This window comes from Chiloscyllium plagiosum, unplaced genomic scaffold (assembly GCF_037043375.1).
Source record: "Chiloscyllium plagiosum isolate Xiang-an unplaced genomic scaffold, Cpla_swu_hap1 HiC_scaffold_10, whole genome shotgun sequence".
In the NCBI taxonomy this organism is placed as follows: Eukaryota; Metazoa; Chordata; class Chondrichthyes; order Orectolobiformes; family Hemiscylliidae; genus Chiloscyllium; species Chiloscyllium plagiosum.
Genome location: NW_028270148.1, coordinates 100,088,951 through 100,106,748, shown reverse-complemented (window position 1 = coordinate 100,106,748; position 17,798 = coordinate 100,088,951). Strand labels below are relative to the sequence as shown.

The 17,798-nt window shown below is 47.0% G+C and overlaps 1 protein-coding gene across 15 annotated transcripts in view; it reads left to right on the top strand.

Moving 5' to 3' along the window:
• The window catches only part of syne1b (spectrin repeat containing, nuclear envelope 1b), a 629,476-nt gene that overhangs the window by 497,623 nt on the left and 114,055 nt on the right, over positions 1–17,798 (top strand). For all 15 annotated transcript variants that reach the window (XM_087991586.1, XM_087991587.1, XM_087991592.1 and 12 more), the window contains 6 exons: positions 729–875; positions 5,020–5,174; positions 8,559–8,706; positions 10,660–10,754; positions 13,781–14,018; positions 17,256–17,450. In XM_087991586.1, coding sequence (XP_087847712.1) covers positions 729–875; positions 5,020–5,174; positions 8,559–8,706; positions 10,660–10,754; positions 13,781–14,018; positions 17,256–17,450 — 978 coding nt within the window. The remainder of the gene's footprint in view (positions 1–728; positions 876–5,019; positions 5,175–8,558; positions 8,707–10,659; positions 10,755–13,780; positions 14,019–17,255; positions 17,451–17,798) is intronic.

Below are 17,798 nucleotides of genomic sequence, written 5' to 3'. Positions count from 1 at the left end.
TGAAAGTGTCTTGATGGCAAGCCAAGCACAAGTTCAGCTCATTGACAGAATATCGAGGTGACACGAAATACCAAGCACTTATAAACCAGTTGTGTTTCAGATAGGAGGAAAGAATTTGCATTTATGTAGCGTCTTTCGTGATCTCTGCATTTCCAAAGCCCCTCGGCCATTATACTACTTCTAAAGTGAAGTCATGGTAATAATTTGGGATCGTGACTACCTTGTCAGATCCACCCCAGGATGTCACCAGCAGGACTGAACAAAATTACCAGATAGTTTGATTGGGAGGTGAATGTTTTTCTGGACTGTGGTCTCAGTATTTCTCTCCAGGAATATAACATTAAAGGATTTTGGGCCACTCCTGAGGGTGTGAAAGTGTAAATGGCTCAGTACGATCCCAGTGATTCATGAACAAACCTGTTTTTGATTGCTGTTGGTTGAGGAATCGAGTTTGATCAGGGCATCCAGGGTATCCTCCTGCTGTTCTGCAGTGAGATGTTTGACATCCTCGAAGTGGGCAGACAGATCTTTTTTCCACTTCTCCAGTGAATGATGGCACCCGTGACATTCGCTCAGTACTGCGGGGGAGTATCAGACAGGATTGCCAGCTCTGCTCTGGGCAGTAGACCTCACCTTCTCACAGAAGGGATGAGTGTGCTGCCGACTGAGCCGCGGGTGGATCCGTGTTGACCAGGAGAGCGTCTAACGGGGATTGCTTCATCCTGCAGGCTGGTGTTCGCGATTACGAGACGTTCAGCAAGAGACTGGAAGCTCTGGAGGAGTGGATTGTGGAGGCTGACGAGGTGCTCAAATCACAGGACCCCAACCGATCGTCTGACCTGACTATAATCCAGGACAGAATGGAGGAGCTGAAAGTAAGTTTCTCCCTGTTATGAAGGTAAAGGTGTACTATGCCTTTAAGAGAAAGTGAAAGCTGTTTTGCACTGAGAGCTTGCAGGCACCTGTCATGTGACTGACTATCAGTCTCAGAGTGTACTGGAAAATTGAAAACATGTAACATTTGGCTGTGAAACAAATACCTGAGTTTTGGTTGCTATTTTTGCAATTCGAATTGAACCAATCAGTTTGAATTATGCCCCAGGATACTAAAAACCAATCAATTTTGAATTTATTGTTTTGCCAACATTGAACCAATGAGATGATCCGATGCTCAGGTATAAAGAAGTTGACACTTTGACAGACAGAGAGAGAGACCAACTGACATTGCCAGAGTAACTACCAGCAACACACTCTCTGTCAAAGGTACCTCTTTCATATGAAACATCTTTGCAGCAAAAGACCTAAGACGACCCACGGAGATCTACAGCCAGAGGAATACAGACACTGACGATGACAGCCACTGTGTGGTTTTGAAATTAACTTGATGCAATTTAATACAGGTTTTTATCAGAACAGTATATAGTTATAGAGTTGCAGGCAGACAGTAAGTAGTTAAGAGAAAGGGGGCTTAGAGTTGTAAATAGTTATTGTTTAAAGTTCACTTTGAGTTAAAGAACAAGTTGGTATTTTTTTCTTCAAATAGTGGAATTTTGTAGTTCTCTGTCACTCATACTTTAACAGCTTAGGGGCGAGGTGAGCTTTTCTGGGTTTAATTAGCAGAAGGGTTCGCCACTGTGTCCTAACACTCCCCATGCCTTCTGCGTGAGGAATGAAGTGAACAGGAGTGATCAGCCCCTTCCTGCTGGTGCAGACATGGAAACTGCTCTATTGTTCCTTCCTCTTCCCACCACTGTCCTGGCACTCTCTGCATTCATATGGCACACCTTTTCACCAATTGCTCTTTGTTGTTGCTCGGAGCTGACATGTCAGGCACGGACAACTCACCTCTCATTGATCCACCTTTCCATTCCATCCTGTGCACAGAGACCTCGCCGTGGTGCCTCCTCACTGTGTGTGTGGGGGAGGGGGGGGGGGGACATCTCTGACAGAGTAGGCTTCAGCACAGGCAGGAGTTTGCAGGAGTATTTAAATTGGAAACCGTGCCCGGCATGTTAACCCGGGGGAAACTGGTCTCGGGCAGGATTGAACCAGCTGAAGAGAAGATCACTCCGGGTGGTATATGAGTGGCACTTCACAATTGCCCATTTCCATTACCTCCCATTGCCCCCTCCCTGTGTGTCCTTTCCAGCTGTACTTGGTTTTAATTAAAGTAACTGAACCTTGTGCTTGGGGTAAATGAGATAAAAACTTGGATGTGAGAAATATTACATCGTGTTATGTGGATTTTAACAGCAGAGAAATGAACAATTCAGTGCAACCTCTCTGTGCGGGTGTTTAATGTCCATTTGAACCCTATGCTACCTCACTTCGCCCACTCCCTAGATCACTCTGTTCCTAACTCCCTCATGTATTAAGCTAACATCCCATGAAAGGCACTGTGCCGTTTTCCTCAATCAGTTCATGTGGGTGGTGAGTTGCACAACTTTGTTCAGTTTTTCCAAGTCCAGGTGACATCTTTGTGAGTTCTTCTGCTGAACCTTGCGCACTGCCACTGTATCCATTTCCGAATATCGAGACCCGGGACTGTGCCGTTTTCTCTTCAATGTTAGCCAACCCGTGTTCGGTACAGTTTTAACACAACGCCTCTGCTTTTGAAATGCTGTCCCATTAGCAAATTGACTGTGCTGCATCGCCAATATTTTTTTGTGGCATTGTTCCTTCTAATTTTTGGTGTTCCTGTAACCCTGGGTCGCTGCAGAATAATGTTGCAGTGGGGGAAGGGGTGCTGAACAGAGAGGATTCTGTGTGCTGAGAGCGGGAGTGACTTTGTATAGTGCACCTAGTGACAGCTGTTAATAGATCCATCCCGCTACTATCAAATCTCACATCAGTCTGCACTGCAGGCCAGGGTTGTCAGGGAAAAGAGGGTGTTTTAACAAAAGGACACTCTCTTTATTTTAATGGTTGCTGACCGACACTGGTTGGTTGTACACCTGATTCTTTCAGGCCAAGTGGCTGAAGCACCTAGCTGAGACACTGACATAACACCAACAAGTCCTCTCACTATGAGCCAGTTTGATCCCTGCAGTCAAAGCTGAAACCTCCTGTTTTACTCGGGGCAGTTGGTGTTTTGATTTTGTTACCTTCTAAAAGGCAGGCGTTTGTTCATAAGGCTGTACGTGGTTGAACGTGGAACAGACCAATTGTTTGTAAAGGAGGGGAAAGGGACCCGAGGGGCAACATTTTCACGCAGAGGGTGGCGTGTGTATGGAATGAGCTGCCAGAGGAAGTGGAGGAGGCTGGTACAATTACAGCATTTAAAAGGCACCTGGATGGGTACATGAATACGAGGGGTTTAGAGGGATTCTGGCAAATGGGACTAGGTCAGTTTAGTAAACCTGCTCAACATGGACGAGTTGGACTGAAGGGTCTGTCTCCTTGCTGTATAACTCAATAGCTCGATTCTCAGGTCCTTGTCCATCCACTCAGGTTTGCTTGTGAACTTGAAACGTACTGAAAATTTAACTTTTTCTTTAAAATGCTAAGACAACAGCAACAGGAAGAAGAACTTGCATTTGTCTAGCACCTTTAACTTAACCCCAAGGTGCTTCACTGTTATATTATTAACCGACAATTGACTTGCAAAGCAAGCAGCGGAAATACTGTTCAGAGCAGTACACCTTTTGAAGAGAGACGGGCGGTGGAGAAGCTGCTAGATTTACAGTGAGATTTCCAGACTCAGGATCAAGGCAGATGAAGGGACATCTGCCAATGGTGAAGCAGTGAAAATTAGGGATTAGATTAGATTACAGTGTGGAAACAGGCCCTTCGGCCCAACAAGTCCACACCGACCCGCCGAAGCGAAACCCACCCATACCCCTACATTTGCCCCTTACCTAACACTACGGGCAATTTAGCATGGCCAATTCACCTGACCCTGCACATCTTTGGACTGTGGGAGGAAACCGGAGCACCCGGAGGAAACCCACGCAGACACGGGGAGAATGTGCAAACTCCACACAGTCAGTCGCCTGAGGCGGGAATTGAACCCGGGTCTCTGGCGCTGTGAGGCAGCAGTGCTAACCATTGTGCCACCGTGCGTCCCTAAATGTGTAGGGGTTTAGAGGGTAGGAGGAGGGTATAGAGATGGGCAGAAGCAAAGCTGCTGGAGCCCTTGAAACTATGACACCCAACAGGTGTGCCATTAAAAAAATCACCAACGCTGAGAGGCCTGGTCTTGCCATCAGTGATTACGTCATGGGGTAAAATCCTGGGTGTAAAATGGAGAAGATGGTTTCCAGTTAAAGACTGCACAGCCACAGTTGTATCTGGGCTGATCCAATGTGGATGATGAAGAACTCCCACTGATGAGAAAGTGAACGGCTGCTTTCCAGTCTCCGTATCCCTGTGAACTGAGGGCCTCCTCTAGCCTGACTGAAGTAGAGCCTCATTTCGAGGTTTCATTCAAAATGACAGGCTTGAAAAAAAAGATTTTCCGTAAAGCCCTACTCCTTTGCTCCTTATGTTAAAACGGTGCTCCCTGGTTACTGATTGCTCTACTGAGGGATTTAGTTCTCCCTGCCTATGCCTCTCATATCTTTGTACATCTCAATGAAGTTGCCCCCTGCCCCAGCCGTTTCTGCTGTAAGGAAAACAGCCCCAGCCTATTTAGTCTCTCTTCATCGCTGAATCACTCCAGCCCCAAACAACATCCTGGTGAGTCTCCTCTGTAGCCTCTCTTGTGCAACCACATCCTTCCTACAGTGTGATAACAGGACTGCACACAGTACTCCAACTGTGGCCTGACTAATGTTATATACAGCTCCATCATAACCCCCTGCTCTAAAAATTAAGTGCCTTAACTAATAAAGGCAAACTTCCCATATGCCTTAAGACCATGGGACATAGAGGCCGAATTTAGGCCATTCAGCCCAACGAGTCAATCATTCCTTCTTAACCACCTCATCTGTTGTCTCTAGTCAGTATTTAGGAAACAGTCTGCAATGATTTCAGTGGAAAGGTGATTTGATAGCAGTGCTTTTGTTTTGTATTTTGCAGGTCCAAATGCTAAGGTTTAGCAGTACAGTCCCTGACTTGGATCGTCTGAATGAATTGGGATACAGGTTACCCCTGAACGATAAGGAGATCAAACGCATGCAAACATTGAACAGACACTGGTCGTCAATTTCTGCTCAGACCACAGAGCGGTTTAGGTAATTCAGTACTTTGCTGCTTATGAGCAGAATACCATCTCAGACTTGTAACCCCCTACCACACTGATACTGAGGCTAAATATTCCATCATTCACTCAGTGTGGACTGATTTGACAGACTGTGGCCCCCTGTTAGAAATAGGAAACTGTCTGACTGGGTCTTATTGCTGCCAAACATCACTGGGTTTTGCTGACTGAAGGCTTCACTGAGATTTCCTGTGCTACTTATTAATCTGCTTCATTCCAGAATTCCAAATCCTAAACGCTCACGACGGAAAAGATTTCTCCTCATAGGTTCTGTTTTTTTTACTATTGCCTTAAATAAATTGAAAACCATTTCTCTTTGACAACTTCATTTGAATCACCTTAGGATTTTAAATACCTCTATGGACTCCCTGCGCACCCTTAAGACTTGGGACATTTAGCATCTCATAGAAATTTTACAGTGTGGAAAAATGTCCTTCAGCCCATTTGTGTCTGTGCCCAGTTATCAAACATCCATCTCTTCTAATCCCATTTTCCAAACTTGCCCGTGGCCTTGTACGCTGTGGTGTTCCATGTGCTCATCTAAATAGTTCTTAAATATTTTGATGACTCACACCTCTACTCCTTTCTCAGGCAGTGAGTTCCAGATATATACCACCCTCTGGGTAAAAATGATTTTCCTCAAACCTCCTGCTCTTTACCTTAAAACTGTCCCTCCAGTTTTTGACGCCTCTACCATGGGGATTTAGTTCTTCCTCTCTACCCTATCTATGCCCCTCATACCTGTACATCTCAATTAGTCTCCCCCCCTACTCAGCCATCTCTGCTTTAAGGTAAACAACCCCAGCCTAGCTAGTCTCTCTTCATCACTGAATCACTCCAGCCCCAGACAACATGCTTGTGAATCTCCTCTGCATCCTCTCTAACACAACCACATCCTTCTTACATACTCATCGAGTCATACAGCACCAAAACAGTCCCTTCGGTCCAACCAGTCCATGCCGACCATTATCCCAAACTAAACTAGTCCCACCTGCCTGCTCCTGGCCCATATCCCTCCAAACTTTTCCTATTCATGAACTTATCCAAATGTCTTTTAAATGTTGTAATTGAGCCCACATACACCACTTCTTCATGAAGTTCAATCCACAATTGAACCATCCTCTGTGTAAAAGATTTGACTTCCATATCTTTTTGAAATCTTTCTCCTCTCATCTTAAAAATGTGCTCCCGAGTCTTGAAACTCCCAATCCTAGGGAAAAGACACCTACCACTAAACCTTTCTATGCCCCTCATGATTTTATAAACCTCTACAAGATCACCTCTCAACCTCTTACACTCCACTGAAAAAAGACCCAGCATATCCAGCCTTTCTTTATAACTCATACATTTCATACCCGGCAACATCCTGGTAAATCTCTTCTGAACCCTCTCCTGCTTAACAATATCCTTCCTACAACTGGGTGACCAGAACTGGACACAGTATTCCAGAAGAGGCCTCATCAATGTCCTGTACAATCTCAGCATGACATCTCCACTCCTATACTCAAAGGCCTGAAGGCAAGTATGCTAAACACCTTCTTAACCACCCTGTTCTTCCTCGTGGGGCTGCACATTGTCTGCAAAATCTCTTCAGGATTTGGAGGAAGAAGGTTCAGTGGGAGGGCATGTCATATTTCTGCAAGATATTGGTATTCACTGAACTCCTGAGAAACAATTAATGGCAGTAATCTAAATGGCATGGGGACCAGGGCAACGTTGCTAGATTCGTTAGAGGAACAACTCTATATTTCCATTTAATGGATTGACATTCTCCCCATAGAACATGGAACAGTACAGAACAGGAACAGGCTCTTTGGCTCACCATGTCTCTGCCGACCTTGATGTCATTCTAAACTAATCCCATCTGCCTGCACATGGTCTATGTCCCTCTATCCTCCACTTGTTCATGTGTCAGTCCAAATGCCTCTTAAACATTGTTATCACATATGCATCTACCAGCTCCCTGGCAGCACGTTCTAGGCCTCTGCGTATCAAAAATGTGCCTCACATATCTCCTTTAAACTTTTCCCTTCTCAACTTAAACCTATGCCCCCCTATTTTCACCCTAGGGAAAAAGACTCCAATTACCCACTCTATCCATGCCTCTCATAACTTTATATACTTATGTCAAGTCGCCCTTCAACCTCCGAGACTCTAGTGAAAATAATCTGAGTTTGTCCAATCTCTCCTTAAAGCTAATGCACTCCAAGCCAGGCAACATACCAGTAAACCTCTTTTGCTCCCTCTCCAAAGCCCTAAAATCCTTCCTATAGTGTGGTGACCAGAACTGCACACAATACGCCAAATGTGGCCAAACCAAAGTCTTGCACAGTTGCAACATGACTTGCCAACTTTTATAGTCAGTGCTCTGAACGATGAAGGCAAGCATGCGGTATGCTTTCTTTACCATCTTATCGAGTTGTGTTACCACCTTCAGGGAGCCATGGACTTGGATTCCCAAGATCCTTCTGTATATCAATGCTCCTTAAGGTCCTGCCATTTACTGTATACTTGCCTCTTGCATTTCACCTCCCAGAATGCATCATCTCACACATGGATGGATTAAACGTCATCTGCTGTTCTCTGTCCAACTTTCTAACTGATCTATATTCTACTGTATCCTTTGATAACCTTCCTCGTTCATATCTCCACCAATTTTCATGTTGTCTGCACTTATATTTTTATCTAAGTGATTTTTATATATATTACAAACAACAGAGGTCTCAGCATTGGTCCTGGCAGAACACCACTGATCACAAACATCCAGTCAGAAAAATGACCTCTTATCTCCTGTGACCAAGACAATTTTGTATCCAATTTGCCAACCCATGCGACTTAATCTTCTGGACCAGCCTATCATGGGGGACCTTGTCAAATCCTTTAGTAAAAAAAGTCCATTTCCACAACATCCACTGCCCTCCCCTCGTCAATCATTATTATCACCTCCTCAAATACTCATCAAGTTTGCAAGAGAAGACCTCCCCCACATAAAGCCTTCCTGAATATCCTAAATAAATCCATTATTTTCCAAATACGAGTAAATCCTTCTCCACTAATTTCCCTACCACTGATATAAGGCTCACTGGCTATAATTTCTTGGGTTATTTCTGTTGTTCTTTTTTAACGGAACATTCTTCAGTCTTCTGGGACCTCATCTGTGGCTAATGATCTCAGTCAAGGTCTCAGCAGTCATATAGGATTGAAGGAGGCCATTTCACCCGTTGGGCTACAGTCACAGATTCACTTCATTCAGACAACTCCTTTCTGTAAACCTGGTTTGTTTGTCTGATCTTTATGGACATTTATGGTCTTCTTTGTCTCTATGTGAAACCAATTGAATATCTTAATCTCGTTCCAGTAAACTGCAAGCATTCCTGCTTCAGCACCAGACGTTCCTGGAGAAATGTGAAACCTGGATGGAGTTCTTGGTCCAAACCGAGCAAACCCTGGCCGTGGAGATTTCCGGAAACTACCAAAACCTCCTGGAGCAGCAGAGGGCCCATGAGGCAAGTGGAGAGCTGGGGCCACGGGCATCAGTGGGAGTTTCCTTTTTGCCTCCACGTGCTACCCTGTTCTATCACCGTTCCTTCATCAGCACACGGTTAAACTCCTGCATCCGCACCGGGGCGCTAAGCTTCACCAGTATTTCCTCAGGGCCCAGTGTTGGCTGAATGAGCCAGCCCAGCATTTGGAAATAAATGCCAGAGATGCTCAATCCCTGGATGCTACATGTCAGACCTCATCGGGCAACATTGAACAGCAGAGTTATAATATCTGCACTGGCAGGGATCCTGAGTTCAGGGATGGCCAAGACTGCTGTCTTAGGGACTTTTAGATATCGCTACACTCCAATGTTAATGAGCCAATCAGTCCCTAATTATTTAATCCAGTACAACAGACCTATTGGTGAACATCCATCTCATTTTTTAGTCCAGGCGAGGGGTCTGGTGCCTACTGTACCTCAGTGTGAACAGGAAATGCAGCACTGTCGGTGCTGACCTGAGACTCTAGGCCACTGAGCTAACGGGCTGCCCATCAATGACCATGTGACATCAGTTGGCTCTGGGTTTTCACTTCTTTGGACTGGGTAGAGTCTAAAATCTGTACCTGAGTTCATTCCCATGGACATTGGTCAAACATCCTGCTACCTGGCGTCGTAGCCAAGTGATCTTGTCCCTGGACTCTCAGCCGAGAGGTTCCCAACAAGTTGTGAGGTGGAACTCTATGGATTCAGTAACGTGTGGTCTGGCACCAGGAAATTAGGGGTGGCATGGTGGCTCAGTGGTTAGCACGGCTGCCTCACAGCACCAGCGACCCCAGTTTGATTCCAGCCTCAGGCTGTGTGTGGAGTTCAGACATTCTCCCCGTGTCTGCGTGGGTTTCCTCTGGGTGCTGTGGTTTCCTCCCACAGCCCAAACATGTGCAGGTTAGGTGGATTGGCCATGCTAACTTGCCCATAGTGGCCAGGGACGTGTATACTAGGTGGATTAGCCATGGGGGGGATCTATGAGGCGATAGTGATTGGATGGAATGCTCTTTAGAAGGTCAGTGCAGGCTCGATGGGCCAAATGGCCCTCTGTGCACTGTAGGAATTCTGTGATTCCAACTGACCATGCGAGCTCCTGGGATCCCCATTGGTTCTGAAAAGGTATCTGCTGGTCTGAACTACATGTAACTACACTTGCACACCGTGTAGTGGGGCAGTCTGGGGTGGGCGTCAGTTACCTACTGCCAGTGTTGCCCCAGCTTGGTGCATTGGGGTAAAAAGCTGTGAATAAGACTGGTGGTTGGGTGAAACTCTTCCACCATAATGCTTCCTGTCTGGAATCCAGGAGCACAGCCCCCTTTTGTTTGATGGCACTAGATGGGTATCCTGAGGTGCCTATTCATTTATATTTCCTGTCTGTGCTGCCCTTGGGTATCTATGTCAAGTTGTGCCAATCTCTATGTGTTCCTTGCCCCCACTATTAATCCAATTGATGTCTTAAAAATTAACAGCAACAGGATGGGACGCAGCTCCCTCTGAATGTCCGTTCCCTGCCCCCCTCGGGAAACCTATCTTTGCACTAATTGGTCCATTCTCTGAGGTCAAGTCCCGCTCCAAAGACTTGATTGCCTACCATAGGCAACCACTTCTGACACAGTACTGAGGGAGTGCTGCACTGTTAGCAGCGCCTCCCTGTGGTTGAGAAATTCTGCTCTTCAGGAGGGTTAGGAGAAGAGTTGAGGGAGTTTCTCCCATTGCTTCTTTAACTGCTGAAACAAAACCGATCAGTCAGATGTCACTGGACATGGGAAACATGGGGCCTTTTGTGTCCATGTCAAGTGGAACTGTGTCCGTACATGATCTAAGTGCACGCTGTTCTAAATTACTGAGCTGTTCCGAGCAAACATGAGCTGATGCGATATCTCAGCACCTTCTTTCCACCTTACTTTCCCTCCTTTTGTTTCTGGTGCAGTTGTTCCAGACAGAAATGTTCAGCCGACAGCAGATCCTGCACTCCATCATCAGCGATGGACAGCGCCTCCTGGAGCAAGGCCAGGTTGATGACAGGTAGGAGCCTCGCAGTCAGTTTTCCCTCCCAGCTGCTCTGGAGGGCTGGCTGCACTTGTGTTGAGAATGTGCTGCCGTGCAGAAGCTGAGTGTGTGAGCAGCGAACGCGTTAAGGTGCACAGCAATCTTGAAGGGACCGTGCAGTGCAAGGAACAGTCTGTAAAGGGAAATGAAAAGGAATGTAGCTCACAGTCCTCTCATTACATCGAAGAGTAGTCACTATCCAGCTATTTTTATTTAGAATAAACCTATATGAGTTGAGATCTGTTTAATTTTGGTGTAATTCCAATCAAACTGGTTCCACAGAAATTCAGATGAAGAAATCAGATTGGAGTTTAATGCTGAAATTAAAGTAAGAACTGTGGGTGCTGAAAATCAGAAACTTCTGGGAAGATAGGTTCTGAGAAAAGATCACTGGACCCGAAATGTTAACTCTGCTTTCTCTCCACGATGCTGCCAGACCTGCTGAGTTTCGAAAGCACTTCCTGTTTCTGTTTGGTATTTAATATGTCTGGTTTGTAAGGCCTTGTTATTCATTCCCCCAGTCTCTTGCAAGTCTCTACTGACTCTCCATGGCCTATAGTTAGGGTCGTAGAGACATGAAGCAGACCCTTCATCCATGCCACGAAGATTATTTATCCTAAATTAATCTCGTCTTATTTGCCAGCGCCTGGACCATATCCCTCTAAACCCTTTCGATTCATATACCCATTCAGATGCCTTTTAAATATTGTAATTGTAGCAGCCTCCACCACTTCCTCTGGCAGCTCATTCCATACACGCACCACTCTCTGTGTGAAAAAGTTGCCCCTTAGGTCCCTTTTATATCTTTCCCCTAAACCTATGCCCTCTAGTTCTGGACTGCCCCACCACAGGGAAAAGACCTTGCCTATTTACCCTATCCATGCTCCTCATGATTTTGTAAACCTCTATAAGGTCACCCCTCAGCCTCCGATGCTCCAGGGAAAACAGCCCCAGCCTGTTCAGCCTCTCCCTAGACCTCAAACCCTCCCAACCCTGGCAACATCCTTGTAAATCTTTTCTGAATCCCTTGAATTCATCAGTGAATCCAGGCCAACATTTGAGCTCCGCCTCTAATTTCCCTTGAGAGCAGATGAGTATGAACCATGTTGCAGTGGGTCTGGAGTTACATGTAGGCCAGACTGGTTACAAATGGCAGATTTCTTTCCCTGAAGGATATGAGTGAACCAGATGGGTTTTTACAACAGTCCGGTGATAGTTTCATTGTTACTCTGGTTAGCACTGCTGCTTCACAGCACCAGGGACCCGGGTTCGATTCCACCCTCGGGCGACTACCTCTGTAGAGATTGCACAGTCTCCCTGTGAGTTTCCTCCGGGTGCTCTGGTTTCCTTGCACAGTCCAAAGATGTGCAGGTCAGTTGGATTGGCTATGATAAGTTGTGCATAGTGTTCAGGGATGTGCAGGTTACGTGGATTAGTCAGGGGAAATGCAGGGTTACAGGGAAAAGATATGTGGCGTGTGGGTCTGGGTGGGATACTCTTTGGAGGGTCAGCGTGGACACGATGGGTCGAAAGGCCCCCTTCCACACTCTAGGGATTCTATGATTCACGACTAGCTTTCAATTACAGATTTTATGAATTGAAATTCCACCAGTTGTCAAGGAGGCGCTTGAGCCCAATCTGAATGTCATGAGCCAGGGTCTCTAGATTATCGTCTAGTGATATCACCAGTATGCCATTGTCTCCCCTGACCAGCAGCAGGGGCTTCCCTTTAATTCTGTTTCATAGAAATCCCTCCTCCCTGTTACCCTCAGTTATAAACGCCCCCAAGAGGGCAAAGTTTGCATTTTAGCTCAGTTGGGTTCAAATCAAAAGTTGCCGGATGTAAGTTTGCTCGCTGAACTGGAAGGTTCTATTTCAGACGTTTCGCCACCATACTAGGTAACGTCATCAGTGAGTCTCCGGTGAAGCACTGGTGTCAGTGACCTGCTTTCATTTATGTGTTGAGGTTTCCTTGGGTTGGTGATGTCATTTCCTGTGGTGATGTCATTTCCTGTTCTTTTTCTCAGAGGGTGGTAAATGGGATCTAAGTCGATGTGTTTGTTGATAGAGTTCCAGTTGGAATGCCATGCTTCTAGGAATTCTCATGTGTGTCTTTTTTTGGCTTGTCTGAGGGTGGATGTGTTGTACCAGTGGTGTCCTTCCTTATCTGTATGTAAGGATACTAGGGAGAGTGGGTCATGTCTTTTTGTGGCTAGTTGGTGTTCATGTATCCTGGTGGCTAGTTTTCTGCCTGTTTATCCAATGTAGTCTTTGTTACAGTTCTGCGAGATATTTTGTAAATGACATTAGTTTTACTTGTTGCACATGCATCACCCTCTGCGTGAAAATGTTGCTCCTTCTGTCCCTTTTAATTCAATAAATAAGCAAAACTAACTTTACAGCACTGCCCATGTGCCGAGACATGGGTACAGTGCCTTAAAACGAGTGGGAGGCTGGTCCGGATCCTATCAGGAAGCACGTGCAAGGCAATGAAAATCTGGATCTCTGTGCTCTGTCTGTAGAAGTGCTTTTGTTTTTTTTTAAATATTCATTCATGGGATGAGAGCATCACTGGTCAGGCCAGCATTTATTGTCTCTCCCTAATTGCCCAGAGGGCAGTTAAGAGTCAACCACATTGCTGTGGGTCTGGAGTGCATGGAAAGAGGGTGGGATAAAATTTGATGGTCGCGATTTGCTTAGTACAGAGATGAAGAAATAAAGAGGAAGGACTGGTAGATGGAATGAAGATGCAGATCAACCAGGATCTCCATGAATGATGGAATGGGCCCCTCCTGTTCCTGTATAACAGGCTTGAATTACTTTTGTGTTCTGTGCAGCAGGTTGAGGGGCTGAATGATCTCTGTGTTTCCTGTTCATCGACACTCTTCAGCCCTGATGAACCTCCAACAAATCGCAGAGTGCCTGACGGTGATGAGGAACAGTTCGGCTCGAATCAAATAAACCATGCTGCGTTTTGTTTGTTTGTTTTCTCTCTCGGTTAGGGATGAGTTTAACTCAAAGTTGGCGATGCTGAGTAACCAGTGGCAGGGGGTGATCCGGCGGGCACAGCAGCGGAGAGGGATTATTGACAGTCAGGTCCGGCAGTGGCAGCGTTACCGGGAGCTGGCGGAGAAGCTGAGGAAGTGGCTGTCGGATGTCTCCCAGCAGCTGGAGCAGAGGTGGGGCAGTGCAGCTCCCATTGCCCTGCAGCAGGCCAGGAGCCTGCTGGATGAGGTGCAGGTGAGCATCGCTGTTCTCACAGTGTACCCAATCTCACGCTGATTTATGTCCCTCTCGCTGTCACAGCACGCAGCAAGGAGAGAGAGAGAGACTTCCTGACATTGTCAATTAATGACATGGTACCCCACTTTTTGAAAGTTCACTTTACACACTTCACTTTTACAACAGACCTACATTAGTACCTGTTTTCACTAACCAAAAGAAATCCAAAGATGATTTTCGCTTTTACCGAAAAAGTTATTGCTTCTTCACTCTACGTCATTTCGGCTTACGAAAGGTTTCACAGGGACGCTCGACTTTCTGATAGCGGGAGAACGTGTATTCATGTCTAATCCTGTATTACTGTAACCATCTCCAGTTCATGTCACTGTCCTCTGTCTAGTCACCTGCATCCTCCCCCGATTTCTCCCTGCCATAGGCTTCTCCTCCCCTCACTGCCTCTTCCTCTCCTCCTCAGTCCCTCTGCCTCCTCACCCATTGTGTTCGCGCTCTCTGTCTGTGTCTCTCTCTCCTCCCTCTGTGCCTTCTCTCCCTCCCCTCCCCCAGTGCCATTGTCTCTTTGCCCATTTCCTAGTGCCACTGTCTGTGCCCACTGCCCCGGAGGAAGTCTTCTCTCCCTCCCTCCATTGGCCTGCCTCCAGCAATGGGGACAATTTGTCATTATTCACTGTAATTGCCATCACTCTGACTCACCGTACAGCCTCACATCCTGGGGAGAAACCCAGTCAAAAGGCTTTTTTTCCTGCTGTGTCATCGAGCATCTTTCTGTTTTTAATCCCATTTTCCTGCAGTTGCCCATGGTCTGGTATTTCCAGTGCCGTCTAAATATTTCTTGAAGACTCCTGCCTCTGTTACCGTGACAGTGGTGGTAAGTTATGGACACCCCTCACCCTGTGGGTGTAAAGATATTTCCTCAGCTTCCTGACCACATTCCACTCTCCTTTGGCTTTGTTATGTCTGACCTGATGATGTAATCCTCCTCACCAAAGGTCCAGATACATTTCCCTTATCCCTCAGTGAACAGCGGTGGTTGGCAGACCCATGCTAGTGACTGTTCCACTTCTGCTGTTACCTCCTACCCTCCCTCTCAGAGCCAGGATAGGATCCCCTTGTCCTCACCTTCTTTCAGACCGGCTCCTGATTGAATAGATCCCCCTCTGCCATCCTATCGAAGGGAGCCAGGTTAGAGCTGGAACCTAGATGTTATAAACTTGAAGCTACTGTATGGAGTATCTCATGTTACAAAGCCACCCCTCCATACGGACCAGCTGCAGTTTCAATCTGCTCCAATATACAGGAGCGCATGAGAGTCCCTGGTTCAAGTCCACTACCTGAATTCAAATGGACACTCAACATACATGACCTGCCAACCTGAAACCAACAAACATGTATTACTTTCTTCATGTTCACTCCCTAATGGCCTGGTCTGCTCTCGGTCACCCCCAGCACCCAGGTAACATCCAGGGCACCGCAGATGGAACATCCCCTCCATTTCCCTCCTCCATTCTCCTCATGCAAGACTGCACTGGTCTCCTGTGACGAGCTTGTATTTTAGTCTACTGCCTCCGCTGCTTGTGATGTGCACCCCTGTCTTTCATTTTGAGGTTTGGGATTTGCCGGCTGTTTTGCAGGCGACCGTCATGGTCAGTCTCTGCCCTGTTCCCACACTGACCCCTTGGCCCTCAGGCCTTGGTGCACTGTTCCTGTGAAACTCAATGCAAGGCTCTTGAGGAGAGACTTCACAGCCTTCCAGACTCAACACAAAGTTCGACAATTTCAGATTTTAATTGTACCTTCCTTCCCTTCCCTTTCCTCCTTCCTTCATGATGTGTGTTTTGGGTGGTATCCATTCTGTTCTTCCTGTTCAGGCCTGCTCGAATTCTACCTTTCGTTCCTTGTCCTGTGACCCCGGTGAACCTTGATCGTATCAAACCCTGTCCTGTCTCTTATGTCCATATCTCCTTTCTCCTTGCTTTTGGGAGCAAGTGAGGACCACAGATGCTGGAGATCAGAGTCGAGAAGTGTGGTGCTGGAAAAGCACAGCAGGTCAGGCAGCGTCCGAGGGGCAGGAGAGTCGACGTTTCAAGCATAAGCCCTTCATCAGGGATCATCATTCCTTTTAGCATTTAACTAAAGGCTCTTTCCTCCCTCTCCCTTATCCCTGCCTCTGGGATTGTTTGAAACCTTTTTACTTCTCTCATTTATTCCAGTTCTGAACTGAAAAACTCGACCTGACCCGTTAACTCTCTCTCTCAGTCTCCAGTGATGCTGCCAGACTTGCTGAGTATTCCCAGCACTTTCTGTTTCTTTTTTAATTCTGTGCTACTGTAGCACCGTCCAACTGTGCACCTTCTACTATGTTCACTTCTTACTGTTCCATTTCTTATCATCACTGTTCACTGTGTTGCTTAACGGAGTCCAGGAGAACTTGTTGTCTGGCCATCAGTTTGGGTGTTTAAGTGGTCATTGCTGGCAACAGCCCTTGGACATTTGGCCGCCCTGACTATCACCTTCACTCCGCGATCAGTCTACTGTCATGGGCCTCAGACACTTTGCATAAACTAGGGATTAATGTTCTCTCTCTCTCTCTCGTTCTCTCTCTCTCTTGTTTTCTCTCTCTCTCTCTCTCTAATTCTCTCGCTCCCACTCTCTTGCTCTCGTTCTCTCATTCTTTTTCTCGTGCTCTCTCGTTCTTTCGCTCCCACTTTCTTGCTCTCGTTCTCTCATTCTCTCTCTCTCGTTCTTTTTCTCATGCTCTCTCGTTCTCTCGCTCCCACTCTCTTGCTCTCGTTCTCTCATTCTCTCTCTCTCGTTCTTTTTCTCATGCTCTCGCGTTCTCTCGCTCCCACTCTCTTGCTCTCGTTCTCTCATTCTCTCTCTCTCTTGCTGTCTCTCTTCTCTCTCCTCTCTTCTGCCTCTCCTCCCCTCTCTTCTCTCTCTCTCTCCTCTCTCTCTCCTTTCTCTTCGCTTTCTCTCTTCTTTGTCTGTCTTCTCTCTCTCTCTCACTCTTCCCACCCCCTCGTTCCCGTCTCTCTCTCTCCTCTCTTCTTTTTCTCTCCCCTCTCTCCCGTCTCTCTCTGTTCTCTGTCTCCTCTCTCTCTCTCCCTCCTCTCTCTTTCTCTCTCCCCCCTCCTCTCTCTCTGCTCTCTCTCTCTCTACCCCCTCTCTCCCTCCTCTCTCTCTCTTTCCCCTCTCTCACTCTCTTCTCTCTCTCTCTCTCTCTCTCTCCCTCTACAGCTGAAGGAGAAGGTGCTGCAGCGTCAGCAGGGGAGTTACATCCTGACAGTGGAGGCTGGGAAACAGCTCCTGCTGTCTGCTGACGCAGAGGCCGAGGCTACGCTGCAGGCTGAACTCACTGACATACAAGAGCAATGGCAGGCTGCCAATATCCACCTGGAGGAACAGAGAAAGCAGCTGAACCTCCTGCTGAAGGTGAGTGGCAGCAGCGCAGCTCACTCCCGTCACGTGCCATCGTTGTCGAGTCGCGAAGGACCGAAACCATCCCGAGTCACGCCAGAGCAACAGCGTCGTGGGAGTGAGGGGTCAGGCAACATGCTGTGACAAACAGTGATGGGAGGGGAGTGAGAAGGATGGAGTGGCGGAGAGTAGGAACGGAATGAGGAACGGGGAGAGAGTAACAGGCTCGCGTCAAAAAGATGTAATGAGTTGGAGAATCCAAACAATTCGGGCCTATCCTTCAAATGCTGGAGAGCCAATTGGTCTGCGTCAGTGTTCCCCCCTCTGATGGTCAGTGTGGAGCGATGGGAACGTGTCCCTTTA